This window comes from Balaenoptera borealis (genome assembly GCF_965194805.1).
Source record: "Balaenoptera borealis genome assembly, chromosome: 7".
In the NCBI taxonomy this organism is placed as follows: domain Eukaryota; kingdom Metazoa; phylum Chordata; class Mammalia; order Artiodactyla; family Balaenopteridae; genus Balaenoptera; species Balaenoptera borealis.
The window spans coordinates 108691279-108706205 of NC_138864.1; the positions used below are offsets into that span (position 1 = coordinate 108691279).

Consider the following 14927-nt stretch of genomic DNA (forward strand, 5'->3'; position numbering starts at 1 on the left):
CATACCATTCTAAATCTGTGGAACTTTATAGTCAGATACTAATGATAAAAACTAATATAACCAGATACTAATAATAAAAAATAACAATTCTAATAAAAATAAATACTAGTACAGTTAAATCTTTATAGGCATTTATATTGAGCATCACAGTGATTTTGGAGCTTTAAACCCTGGGGCTCATTCTTCTTTCTTTGAGCTATAGACTCTCAAGGACATTTGCTTCTGATGAAGACTATTTTTATCAAAACTTAAAATCTGACCTAGGGTGTGGTATTCTTCATTAATCTTTCTTTTCATATGGGGGAAGTTTTTGTCACGTCTTCATCTGCACTCACTGCTTTGTCAGATGGTTAATACAGTGGAAAGAGTAGCAGTTCTTTAATGCAACTCTTTGCATTAAAGGAAGGCAGTTCTGTGGATGGTCAGCTTTTTTCCTGTGGTCTTCATACATTGCTAAAGCCTTCATTTTAAGTGTGAGAAAGCTTTCCTCAAATAGTGTTAAACATTAATATACTGGAGAAAATTGCTTATGAACCTCCATAATTTCTGAGTTATATAAGCATCATTTTCCTGCTTTATCAGTCATATATGAGGTAATTTTCTTCAGAAGTGCATGTTGTAGCAAACAGACTAGTATATTTGAAAACTAATGGATTAATTAAATATATAAAATGCAAACATACTGACAGTCTGTTCTTTTTTTTATGATCAAATATCTGTCTTCTTTATTTATTTTAAAAATTTATTTTACTTATTTTTGGCTGCGTTGGGTCTTCCTTGCTGCGTGCGGGCTTTCTCTAGTTGCGGCAAGTGGGGGCTCCTCTTTGTTGCATTGCGGTGGCTTCTCTCGTTGCGCAGCACAGGCTCTAGATGCGCGGGCTTCAGTAGTTGCGGCACATGGGCTCAGTAGTTGTGGCTTGCGGGCTCTAGAGTGCAGCAGGCTCAGCAGTTGTGGCACACGGGCTTAGTTGCTCTGCGGCATGTGGGATCTTCCCAGACCAGGGCTCAAACCCGTGTCCCCTGCATTGGCAGCTGGATTCTTAACCACTGCACCACCAGGGAAGTCCCTACTTTTTAATTTTTTTTTTTTTTTTTTTTTGGCTGCATTGGGTCTTCGTTGCTGCATGCGGGCTTTCGCTAGTTGCAGTGAGCAGGGGCTACTCTTCGTTGCAGTGCACGGGCTTCTCATTGCGGTAGCTTCTCTTGTTGCATAGCATGGGCTCTAGGCGCTCAGGCTTCAGTAGTTGCAGCATGCGGGCCCTAGAGCACGCAGGCTTCAGTAGTTGCGGTGCACGGGCTTAATTGCTCTGCGGCATGTGGGATCTTCCCAGACCAGGGCTCGAACCCGTGTCCCCTGCATTGGCAGGCGGATTCTTAACCACTGTGCCACCAGGGAAGTCCCTCTTAATCTGTTCTTGAAAGTGGTAATACTGACTTTACTAATTGGGGGAAGAAGGAAGAAAAGGGCGAAACTTCAATAATAATGAGCTGTAAATTCTAAGCCTAGCTATTAAAAAGGAGAAAGAATTTGCAGGAAACTTCTGAATGTTTAGTGCTTGAATACAGCTTCAGTTTTGCATCTTATTTATAGTATACAAGAACTGACATTTCAGTCTTTTTCATAATACCCCTGTGGAATTAGTAAAATTTGGATGTTCCCGGCACTTTGCTGGCAGTCCAGTGGTTAAGACTCTGGGCTCCCAGTGCAGGGGGCATGGGTTTGATCCCTGGCTGGGGAACTAAGATCCCGCATGCCGCAGGGCGTGGCCAAAAAATACATAAATAAAAAATAAAAATAAAAATGCCCTTTACCTAAAAAACACAATTTAAAAAAAAATTGGATGTTCCCTATTTTACATAGGAGAAAGCTGATACAGGGAAAGTTATTACCTAAAGTAAAGTATTTCAATTAATGGGAGAGTTACAAAGAAAACCTCAGGTTTTCTGGTTTACATCAAGTAAGGCATTAGAATCCTGTAACCTTTTGAACCGTTGAAATTGTTATATCTTCATATATAAAAGATCTGATATAAAGTAAGATAAATATAAGTTAAACAATAGTTTTCTCCTTCAGAGGTTTAAAATTTTCACTGATTATATTTAAACCTGCCTATTAAGCTTTGTGATGTAAATAAGAATCAAAGGGAAGCAAATCTTACATTTTGTCAGACAGTACTACTCAAATAAAATAGTTGGTAGATTATGTGGGAGATGATTTCTGAAATATTGGCACAAAATTAATACAGTGAGGAAATTATCATTAATGTAAAACTTGCTAGCATCTTAATTTTCAGTAGCTAGTTTTATGTTCATTATACTAATAAACCATGCCTGGAGTTATAGACCTGTGATCTAGTTCTGTGATTGTTTTCCATCTTCACTTTGTCACTTCACTAGTTTAGAGATTTTACATTTTTGTGGAATATCCTGTGTCTTTGCTGATTTATGGCATTGGTCCTAAATAAGTTGAAAGTAGCTTCCAGTTGCATTAAGAGCCTGAAAGCAATTAGAAAAAAAGAGCAAGATAATTATTATAAACTTAGTTATGTCATATTATGTCTCTTACAAGTCCTCTTATTCTTAATATTGAAAGAATAAGTGTGTGTTATTTTCACTACTCATTACAGACTTATGAATGAAGTTACTCTGGATATGCAGTTGTTCTGTGGTATTCATTTAAAGAAAATATTGTTTCTACTTCAGGTGATGGAGAAGATAACCGACCAGGAATGAGAGGAGGCCATCAGATGGTTATTGATGTTCAAACAGGTGAGGACTACTTGGAATGGAAAGCAAATTCTTTAAAAAATTATACATTATTAAATATCAGGTACTCATAAATGTGCTTCTTTCCATTCCTTACCAAGTTAAGTGTCATTGGCCATAACCAAGTAGCAAAGAAAATAGGCATTATCTACAGGTATAACCTAAACTAAGCAATGGCACGTCAGGGAGGGGAGGCTGCTGCACAAATGAAATTAGATGACCTAAAAGAAATGTAATGTGCAGCCCTTTAGAGCCGTGTGTGTGTGTGTGTGTGTGTGTGTGTGTGTAGTTTTATATGTGTTTGATTTCCATAGTATACTGTGGAGTATTTCTGGATTTTTAGTGCATTTATATTTTAATGCCATAATATGGGAATTGTTGCAGTAAAAGAGAATTAAGATATATTTTAGAGGGAGAGAATGTAAAATTAAGTAGCCTAAGTGTTGGTAGATGCATAAATTGCTAAACACTGTCCACAAGCCTATAAGTAATTTGTTTTAGTTAGTCTTCTTTGCTGCCTTTTTAATTTTATTCTGCAACTTGATACTGAAAATTTTCCTTAGGTTTCTACAGCCTAGAACAGCTTAAATACCATTATATTTAGAGGTTAATGCTAAAATTATAATAGGTTTCAAACTACCGTCTTGAAAAGCAAATAATACCAAGAATTTTGTATAATTTTATTTTATTATTTGGTTTTAGAAAACTTTACCACATACAATGCCAGTATCCACCCAAATAATATTTTACTTTTTCTGAGTGTAATAAAAACTCTGTTCTATTATTGTATTATGCTGACAGTAGTGCTTCAGGAATAAAGTTTTTTTGACTCATTATAATTACTAAGATTATTGCAATGCAGATAATCATCTAGGCATTAATGTATTTTCACAAATGTTTTATAAGTAAAAGGAGGAATTATAATATTTAAAATTAACTGCTAAATTTGTGTAGTAACCTGTGAGTTTGTTTGGGAGTATTATTAGGGTCTCTTTGGAAAAGGTTCATTTTGAGGCATAGGAATTTGCTTTCCTAATCTTGGCCCCTCTTCCCAGACCCCTTCCTTCCCACAAAAATAGGCTTGACTCAGCTGTAGAGTCTTAAGCATCTTTTTTTCTACCTGAGAGTTCAGTAAATACGCACATGCTTATTTCTCAAAGAACCAGATGTATACAGAAATTTTTTTTTAATCCAAAATTAAATACAGTATAAAAAAACAGTTGAAAATTTGTGTTTAGATCGTCTACAGTAGCTTTTCTCCTCTTTTGAACATACAGTGGAATTTATAATACTGTTCTTCTTTTTCTCAGTCATGATGAAAATATTATTAAATTCTTTTTTTAAAAATTGCTAATAAAATACTAAAAAAGAGTGTTGAAAAGCTACTTTAATTTTCTAAACAAAATGCTCTTTTCCTTAAATGTGAAAGTAATGTGGTTTACTTTAACATTTAAAGTTCACCTTATCAGGGAGCAGAAGGAATTTTCATAGTGCTTACTGTGTTGCTTATTGTGGAATATGGACTGTATAAAATAGGTAAAATAAATGTGTAAGGAAAGAGAAAGTTTTTCTCTTTTTTTGTAATCCATGATATTTCAGAATGGAAAATGAGAAGATTCAAATGATAGGCAAATATCCTGACAGAACTTTGTGTGAGCAGAGTCATTGACGATTAAATGCTGACTTTTCAGGTCAGAGATCCTTGAAGTAAAATACTTACAGCATATAGTGATAAAGGTCATCATATTTTTCTGTAATATCTTGATTTTATGCATTAAGGGCAGGGTTTCAGCAGACTCAAGGTCCTTATCCCCATTCCCTTTAAAAAAATATTTCAAGGAGAGGAAAAGAGTTGTTTCAGTATTTACTTGGTTTGCTTTAGAAACAATAATTATAAGAAAGCAATGACTTAAAGTAAGTCATTGTAAATAAGTAAGAATGACTTATTATAGGCATAGGATATATTCCAGATGGAATCTTTAAAGGCATAACCTCTCATAGTTTCTGAGGATTTATTATAGGTTGACAAAGGTCTACAATGAAAAATTGATCAGTATCCATACTTCTGTATGAGCACTAGTTGATAAAAATGTAATAAAAGTACTTTGTGAATATATTTTTAAGCAAATATTTCTACTATAGGAAATTTAGGGGCTTAGCCATCAATAGAGGGATTTTTTTTTTTCCATTAATTAATTTATTTATTTTTGGCTGTGTTGGGTCTTCGTTTCTGTGCGAGGGCTTTCTCTAGTTGCGGCAAGCGGGGGCCACTCTTCATCGCGGTGTGCGGGCCTTTTACTGTGACGGCCTCTCTTGTTGCGGGGCACAGGCTCCAGACGCGCAGGCTCAGTAGTTGTGGCTCACGGGCCTAGTTGCTCCGTGGCATGTGGGATCTTCCCAGACCAGGGCTCGAACCCCTGTCCCCTGCATTGGCAGGCAGATTCTCAACCACTGCGCCACCAGGAAAGCCCCCCAATAGAGGGATTTTTATTTAGAGCCATTTTGTATCTGTTTCAGTGCTTTTTTCCCACCCCCCCAAACTTTCTTAATGCTGGGTCAAGCTTTATTTAGGTTCATGTGTGATGATTAAACGAGATTTTGAGCCTTTAACAGGAACCAAAAATTTAAAGTCTGGTAAAACTAAATAATCATGATAGTTAATAAAAAGTTGTCCATAACTCAAGTGAGCTTGATGGTCAATATGTTACCATTACCACTTATAGTGTGAAAACACTACTAACTATGTGAACGGTGAAGTTGAAGGGGTTTAACCACATTCAGATGATCCTTTGTATGAGTAATAGGGAGTATGAGTTATAGGGATGGTGTGTAAAACATATTGGTATGGAATTCTTTATAAATATATATAAATGAACTGGTGATGCAATTAGGGTTGGGATCCAGATTGAGATAGAGGAGAAATGCAGCTTCTGAGGATTCAGGTGTCTGGAAGCAGAGAGAAATGTAAGGAAAGATGCCCTAGGACTCAACCAAGTCAGAAAAAGCTTTGAACTTTCATAAGACTCTAGAATAGTGGTTTAGGTTACGTTTAAACAGGTGTCTGGTTGTGAGGGTGGGTAATCCAGGAATCTGCTATATCAAGATAAAACAAAAGGAATTTTAAAAATGCCATTCAAAAGTCTAGTAACTGCCATACCCTGGCATTCCCACTCTTTTGTTTCAGCTAACCATTGCTGTCTATATTCCTTTCTATCACCATGCTCTATCCTCTTAGTATTTCCTTGTTTTCTTAGATGAGGCTTCATGAATGGGCTTTTAGGAGGCCCATGATACTCTTGAAATGGTATGTAATATTTTTATCTGCCTTTGTGGAGTTTACTGGGAAGATTCATTACCTATGTATTTTTTAAAGGGTTAAATATTTCTATTAAGTTTTGACATTACATGGTAAGTAAATACTGCTGGTATTCATATAAAATTTCAAATGAAATTCCTTGCTCTGTGTAAGTGGTATTCATTGTTAAAATAATAGTGTTTCCAAAGTAAACTCTTGCCCACCTTTCCTCTACTCTTGTTTTTTTTCCAGATTATTTGTTGCTAGATATAAGGTGGGTGAGGAAGAGAGTAAAGGCGATAAAGTCAGAGAGGTAGTGAGGGGCAATTGTGTTGAGTTCTTTTGTAAGAACTTTAACCTTTACTCATAGTGAGATGATTAAAGGAAAATATTGTTGGGTTTTGAGAAATGTTACTGACTTTGCATTTTAACAAAACAAATTGGGTGAAGGGCAGAAGCAGAGCGACCTTTGAGGAGGCAGTTCCTTACCAGAGAAGTGATGATAGCATTGGCTTTTACTAGAGTGGTGATCACAGTGTTGAGAATTGGTCAGATTTGGGATGTATTTTGAAGATGTCACATACAGCTGACAGGATTTACTGATGGATTGGATATGAGGTGTGAGCAAAACGAGTAATGAATGACTCAAGGTTTTGACCTGAGTAGTTGGGAAAATAGTATAGCCATTCCCTAAGATAGGTAAAACAAGTGGATTAAATATGGTGGGTTGTTCAGCAACTTGTTTTTAGACAGGTTGAGATGCCAGTTAGACATTCACGTATATAGATATGTCAAGTAAGTGGTTAGATATATTGTTTGGGGTTCAGGAGACAGGTCCAGGCAGAATAAGCATTTCCCTTTCTGTATTTACATAGCACTTTGTTCATACTATTATTTTTACTATAATGATTTCCAAATTGTTTTAAAGTTGCTTGTGTAGGTGTTATGTATCCCATTCCTCTCTATTCAGCTTTCTTCTTTCTACCTCCCATCCCCAATATTCTTATTGATGGGAGAAAGACAAGAATCTTGCATTATTTATTTTTATGGCCGCAAAGCCTGGTATGGAGTAAGTGTGTACTAAATATTTGTTGAACTGAATCAAAATTTTAAAATCCATTTTCCTTCAAGTTGAAAAATATTTACTTGGAAACTACACTCTGATATTGCTTTAAACCTTGATGGGTGGATTGTGTCATGATGTCATTTGTTGTAATATGCTGATATTTTTCTGAGGTGAATTTATGTTATTGGTTATACTCTAATATATTTAAATTTTCTGGTGATTCTGTTTGTTCTTTTCTAGTATGTAGACTATATTTCCTTAAAGCTGTAGTTCTTATTACCTTGGGACCTAGGTAGAAAAATTAAATGTTATGTAGACTTTGCATTTTTTTAGGGTAACAGTTGGTGCTTTCTGAATTTAATTTGGGTGTAGGAGCAGAATCTGGGATATCTTTGGGATTTTTTTCTCTAGAAATTCTACTTCTGTTGTAAAATTATTAATAGCATAATTTACCAAGGTGGTTTCATATACTTTTATTTCATCATTTATGCACCAGAGTCTTATAACTGCTATCATCAGGTTGATTTTAATCATCTTCAAAGTTGTATTTCTTGTTAAGTCTCTGTGAAAGAACCTTTTCTAGTCCAGTCTTACTGATATAACAATTAAATATAGTGGTTGGAGGTTGAGTGTGTGGTAAGGAAGTGTGTGTGTGTGTGTGTGTGTGTGTGTGTGTGTGTTAGAAAGAGAGAGAGACATATCTGGATTTCAATCCTGACTTTACCACCGACTTTTTGTTTGATCTTGAATGAGTTATAATGACAATAAAAACAGGAATAATAAATTAAGTTGCTGTGAGAGTTAAATGAAATAATGTCTTATATGTAAGTATCGATATATATTATTTATATAATATGTATTTTTATATGCAACATATTAATCTACAAATGTATACTGATTAGTTCCACTGAGAGAATTTGATGTAAATTTAGAGATCTTTCTTTTGTGTTTTTTTTGACAGAATCTCACAGTGGAAATATTTTTAAACAATTTAAAAATTTTTGAAAAGCAATTTAAAACAACATGAAAAGCAGTGCTGTGTTGAGGGAAAAAAAATCTCAACCATAATTCCACGTTCTAACTAACCAATATTATTTTGGTATAATTGTTTCATCTTTTGTATATATTGCCCTTATTGATGTTTTAGAAAGGAAAGGATAAATATACTTTTAGATTTTTAGGAAAAAATATTAAAACTCATTTTAAGAACTTTTTCGTTAAGGATTAGGTTGATTTAGTAGTAGAGTGACTTTCCCCAAGTAGAATTTGAAGAAACTAGAAGTTATGTCTTTATAAGGTTGGTGCCTAAGTAGTGAAATATAGTTTAGAGAAGCCCACTCCTTATTTTAAATATGCAATTTGAAGGTTTCCTAAGCAAGGACTCTTAATCTGTTGAAGTTATATACAAAATTTTGTTTGTATGTACATTTTTCTGGAAGAGAATCCATGAATTCAAATCATCAACGAGTTAAGAACATCTTCACTAGACTAGAACTTTTTTTTTTACCTGAGGAGTAATATTTATTAAATACCTACTACATGTAGAGATTGGGATTAGCACTTTTATATGTTTATACGTTTCATTTACAACTGAAAAGGTAGATACCTTCATTTTACAGAATAGGTGGTGCTGTGTCCAGGGCTGTGGAGCTGGGATTTGAACACAGGTCTGTAGGACTGTCTGGCTCTAAAGCCCATGTTTTTGCTGCTGTTAACTATAGTGGTTCTTAGTTTTCTAATGCTGAAGATACAGTGAAAATCTCAGGTGTGATGGGTGAAAACAGAAAATACAGTAGATTGTGAGGTAAGTCCTGAGACCTCAGCAAATTTTAAATACATAAATACTAATAAAGCATATCACTTCGCTTATAAAATACCATAAAGTGAAATTGAAAAACATAGTTGATTCCTTTACATCCTTATTAAAAGCTATTGCAGATATAAAGAGTAAGGAACAATAGCTGACCTAGTAATTGCTAACATTTATTGGGTGCTTCCAATGTGCCAGGTATTTCACTAGACTAAAACTTCATAGAGCTCGTTTCAGCTTCTTTAAAGTGACTTGTATTTCGAAGCAATTACTGCTTCCCAGTGTTTCATTTATCTTGTTTTCTTAAATATTAAAAAATTAATAGTCCCTGAATTTTCTTTTCCTTTTTCAGTCTGTAGATATTTTTTTCATTTTGCTACAGCTCTAAGGATAGACTCACCATTTTAAAAAGTACATGGTGGCATAAATTTTACTCTGATTTTTCAAAGCTTTCTTCTATCCTAAGTGAATTCTATTATTCTTACCAGAGAAGAATGTAGTATTGTATTGAATGTAGTAGAGAAGGAATGTAGTATTTTGTCCTACTTGGGAGTATATGTCAATTTTATTGATCATAATTCCTATACCTGGCATTTCTCTACTTAGGTTATTCAACTCTGAATTGGGTTTCAACTCTGGGTAAAATAAGGCAAATAGAAAGAGAAAAAGGCATGTCTGTTTTGCTTCAGTGTGGAAGTCTGTCCAGATGAAAACTTAAAATATCCATGGTACCAGGCAATTCTTTGTTCAACTCTCATTGAATTTTAAGAACCTACGGTACCAGCCTTTTTCCCTCTCTCAAGCAGAATAGGTAGTAAGATTTAGGCAAAATCCCAGTATTTGGTATCTATAAAAGAAGTTGCTTGTCACTTGAAAGAACCGTTCTGTGGAAATCTGAACCTCTCTGACTGTACCAATTATATGTAAAGTGCTTTCATATTTTTTTTTAATGCCACATAATGGTTTTCCTTGATATTCTTTAAAGAAGCTATTGAAGAAAGTAGGTAAACATGGGTTTTGGTTTTTAAATACAAATATATTCATATGACTGTATTTTTGTAGCTACGTATGACACGAATCTTTTTCTTTCATACAGTTATCAGAAAGGAATTCTAAAATATAGCCCTAATACAAAGTATATTGTCATAGGCAGAAAATACAACCTTTTAGCAGGGAAATTACAGCCATATGTTGAATTCACCCAAAAGATCAGTCTCTAGTTTTGTAATCATAGCCTTATGTAAGAAATATAGCTCTCGGGACTTCCCTGGTGGCACAGTGGTTAAGAATACGCCTGCCAATGCAGGGGACACAGGTTCGAGCCCTGGTCCAGGAAGATCGCACATGCCATGGAGCAACTAAGCCCGTGTGCTACAACTACTGAGCCTGCGCTCTAGAGCCCATGAGCCACAACTACTGAGCTTGCGTGCCGCACACCTAGAGCCCGTGCTCCACAACAAGAGAAGCCACGGCGATGAGAAACACGTGCGCCACAAAGAAGAGTAGCCCCTGCTCAGGGCAACTAGAGAAAGCCCACGCGCAGCAACAAAGACCCAATGCAGCCAAAAATAAATAAATAAAATAAATAAATTTTTTTAAAAAAGGCTACACAAAAAATCACCAGTTAAAAAAAAAAGAAAGAAATATAGCTCTTTTTAAAAAGAGAGACAGATGAATCCAGTTGATAATCTGCTGGGTCTTGAGAGTTCAAGGGAATGGCTAAGGAAGGTAAGGTTAAAGAGCATATAAAATATCTTTCCCCTTCTAATTTATTCTTCCCTTCAAAAATTCTAATGTCAGGGGCTTCCCTGGTGGCTCAGTGGTTGAGCGTCTGCCTGCCAATGCAGGGGACACGGGTTCGGGCCCTGGTCTGGGAGGATCCCACATGCCGCGGAGCAACTGGGCCCGTGAGCCACAATTACTGAGCCTGCGTGTCTGGAGCCTGTGCTCCGCAACAAGAGAGGCTGCAATAGTGAGAGGCCCACGCACCGCGATGAGGAGTGGCCCCCGCTCGCCGCAACTGGAGAAAGCCCTCGCACAGAAACGAGGATCCAACACAGCCATAAATAAATAAATAATTAATTAATTTAAAAAAAAAATTCTAATGTCAATGTAATGTCCTATTAACTACACTTTCAGAAGGATTAAACTCTTAAACTAAATGTCCTGACAGGGTTCATTTTTATTTTGAATATAAATTTGTGTTTCTTAAAAGTTTTTTTTTTTAATTTCATTTGTTTTTCTCTTCGTGTCTGCATTAAACTAGGAATTAAGCTAACCTCTGTTACAAGCCTAGTAACCCTCCACCTACCTCTTCTTTTTGACACTTGAATGTTATATAAGGTTGGGCCCATGCTATGTCAGTGCATAGTATATGCATTCTATACTGTTTCAAAGTGGAAAGATGGATTTAATTACGAAAATAGTGTGCCATCTTGTGGAGGATTATGCAATCAGCATAGTCTGATTTACCCCTAAGAATCAGAGGAGGAGGATAGATATTGCAGTTGGGCTCATAAAATAAAAAGCCTGCTTCTTTGTGCAAAATGGTGTGAAGATACTGATGTGTTAACATTTCTACCTTTTTCTTAGTGTATTTAAGATCTATAGATTAGTACTATTGGTAGTAAGTAGTTGTAGGGGTTATTTAATACTGATACGAAAAAAGACCTGTAAAAAAGACTGGTTGCATTTTAGCTTTTGTGGCCTGAGTAATAACTGATTGATTGATTGGTGATTGATTCATTTAGTCTCTGAGAATGAAATTGGTTTGATATCTTGAACATAGGCTATTATTGGTCACTTTATTTCCGATCTTTCTGTTTCCCTGGCTCCTCCTTTTCAGTAAGTCCTATATGCTGCAAGTTCAGATCTGACCATGTCACATCTCTGCTTAAAATCTTCTGTTGCTATACTGTCTGTGGAGTCAAGTTCAAAACCTTTATATTGTCATTTAACCCATTTCATGATGTGGCCACTACCTGTCTTTTTAACTTATCTCCACTCCCCTACTTTTTTTTGTTCTTTTAAAATGAACAGTGTGTTTATTTATCACACAGTTTTCACCACTGTGCATGCATTATTTAATTCTCATGGTAGCTTTAGGAGATAGGTACTCTGTGCCATTTTAGAGCTGAGGAAACCAGTGGTTAAGGAATTTGGTGTTGGTCACACAGCTGTGGTGATAGAGCTGCAGTTCCATCCAAGATCTGCCTGACTTTAGATTCTGTGTCTTTTAAAACACTTTTTGTGTGTTTTTCTGTCTCTGTACCCTTGTTTTACTTTTTACTCTGCTTAAAAAGTCCTCTTCTCTTTCCTTCATTCTACCAACAAAGACACTTTCTGATGCATAGGTCAGATACCACTGTCACCATGAAATCTTCCTGAGTCCCCTCAATCTGGTATATTCCCTTCCCTTTTTTGAACCCCCGTGGTGCTTTTTTACCTTTCTTATGGCACTTAGTCTACATTGCATTATGGTGATTAATGTACTTGTTTTATATTCTTCACTAAATTGTAAGCTCCTTGAGGGTAGGGATGATGTCTTCTTTATTTTTATTCTCTAAAGTGCCTTGCCAATTCAGATTAGTACTCAAAAAATGTTGAGTGAACATTTCAGTGAGTCTGGGAGAAATAGCCTCTGTAGCCTGTGCTCCTTTAGGAAAAAATACAGAGAAAGGGCTGCTGCATGAGGAGGATTGTGCTGCCCTAGGGATGTACATGAATTGTTATATAACCTATAAGCATGAGAGTGGACATCCAGTAAACCAGGCTACTGCCATGTTGCAAATAATAGCATTTTCTTTTTTCTACTTTCTTCTCACTACAGTTTTGTCTGATTATTTCTATAATCTTTAAAAGTTTTTGGTATCCTTTATGCATTAAATAATATTTTTGCTGGTGTTTGTTTCTAGATAATATTTCATTCCTGAATGATTTAACTTAAATGATTAGATGATTTAATTAAAATTTTGTTATACATTTCATTCAGGTATGTCAAAAGGTCCTGTTACCATCTGATTCATTCAGTTTTACTATTAAACTTTAACTGGGACCACAAAGCATTCACGAACAAGAATGACATCTTGGATTAATTCCATTGGGATGCTTGCTCTGTGCCAGATTTTATTTTGCTCAGCTATCAATGAGGCTGTTGTGGAAATGTGGGTTTTCTTTGCTGTGAGAATTTATGCGTACAAAGAGACCTGCTTTTCAGAAAGAACATTGAGAACCCAGATCCCAAGAGGAAGGGTTATTAAAGTTAGTGAACCAGGGTAACCTTATCCAAAGGGTGCCCAGAAACACTGTAAAACAAAAGGTCAATTGCTATTGCTATTTCAGTTATATACCCCCTCCCTCTCCAGGCTTCAGAATTTAATGGGGTTAATTGCATTTATAGTGAGGCCTTGGCAAATAATTTTTAAGTCAGATGAAAATTCTTTAATTTTTTTCCGTAGAATTCTCAGTATCTGGGTATTACTGTGTGCCATTTGGGAAACAGAATGTTACTTAACTAATGATAATGGATTGTTTTATACTTCTGAGAGATGGCAGTTTTTTAATAGTTTCCATTATTTCACATTTGTACAGAGCCAAAAGTGTTCAAGGTACTGGGTTAGACATGGAAACATACAATGACAGTGTTTTCATTGCGTCAGTGGTACTTAGTAACTACAAAGTATTTTGTGTATATGTGCATGTTTTAAAGGTAGAAATGCTGTTCATGCTTGACAGCCTTCAGACTGTTTTCATGTAACTTATATCTGAAGAACTTTACCACCACACTGAGAGTTTGTAAATGAAAAAAATCAGGACCCAGGCAAGTTAAGTGACCTATACCTGATTACCCATTTAGCACTAGAACTGTTCCAGTGGTCTGTTCTTATCCAGAAGCATTGTTTTAATTTCCCCTAGGTTCTTTCACTTAGACAATTCACTTAGAGTTTGAAATTATATGAAAATATGACAAAAATCTCTTATAAGACATCTCTATGAATGGCAAGAATTTTCTTAAGTAGTGTTACAATATTTCCAGGTGCATTTCAACCCTTCATGATGGGATGTAATTTAGATGACAGTCTCCGCATATATTGGCCTAGAGCATGTCAGAGAGTAGATGGCTTTATAGTTTTCCTGTAATGTATTATATTTAACTTTAAAAAATGGTAGGCATGTATAACCAGTAGACATAAGATATTTACAAAGGGAAGAAATATTTGAAGAAAGGAAAGGCACTATTATTTTATAAAGCAAGGTAAAAATTTTCACTGGTCACGGAGCAAGAAATGTTTTATCACGTGATAAAGTCCATAGGTATAATAGACATTTCAGAATTAGAAGAAACCAAATTCTCAAGATACCTGGAATGACTTAAAAGTTGATTTCTGAGGATTTAAATCTACCACAATATATTTGGAAAAATTTCCCCCAGTTTCCATGGGAATATCAAGGCTATGCATCACTTTATTCTTAAGATATCTAACTTTAACTCACAGCTAGTTTTAACCATTGTTTTTTGTATTGTAATAGAAAACAGTTTTAATGTGAAGTTTTCTCAGAAGTAGCTAGATAGCTTTATGTTATATTTTGCACTGTATATTCCTCTGGGATTTCTTTTTTTTCTTTTCCCTTTTTTTAACTATCTGAAGCTGCTTTGTTAAGAAGCTGGTAAATGTAAATTTTTTGTGGCCTGACACAGAAACTCCTAAACTGGCTGCACATCAGGATTCCCCCTGGACACTTTAAAAGTACTGAATCTTTTTACCCACTGAAGACCTATGGAATCCGAATCTTAGGGGATGCCTCCTAGTTATCTTTATATTTATAAATCTCTCAAGATAGTGGTTCTGCAGCAGCCCTTCCGTATGCCTATATTTAGGAAATACTAGTATTTACTTTGGAATGTTAACCAGTTTAAAAATCTCATTTTTAAGTTTACTTAGATGTACCTTCTTAAATGATCTTAGAAGCAATGGCTTGATTTGTGTGCC

General features: G+C 35.5%; 1 protein-coding gene across 6 annotated transcripts in view; it reads left to right on the forward strand.

Moving 5' to 3' along the window:
- Positions 1 to 14927, forward strand: part of MKLN1 (muskelin 1) — a 347577-nt gene that overhangs the window by 265489 nt on the left and 67161 nt on the right. For all 6 annotated transcript variants that reach the window (XM_082399181.1, XM_082399182.1, XM_082399183.1 and 3 more), the window contains one exon: positions 2704 to 2769. In XM_082399181.1, the coding sequence (XP_082255307.1) occupies positions 2704 to 2769 (66 nt within the window). The remainder of the gene's footprint in view (positions 1 to 2703; positions 2770 to 14927) is intronic.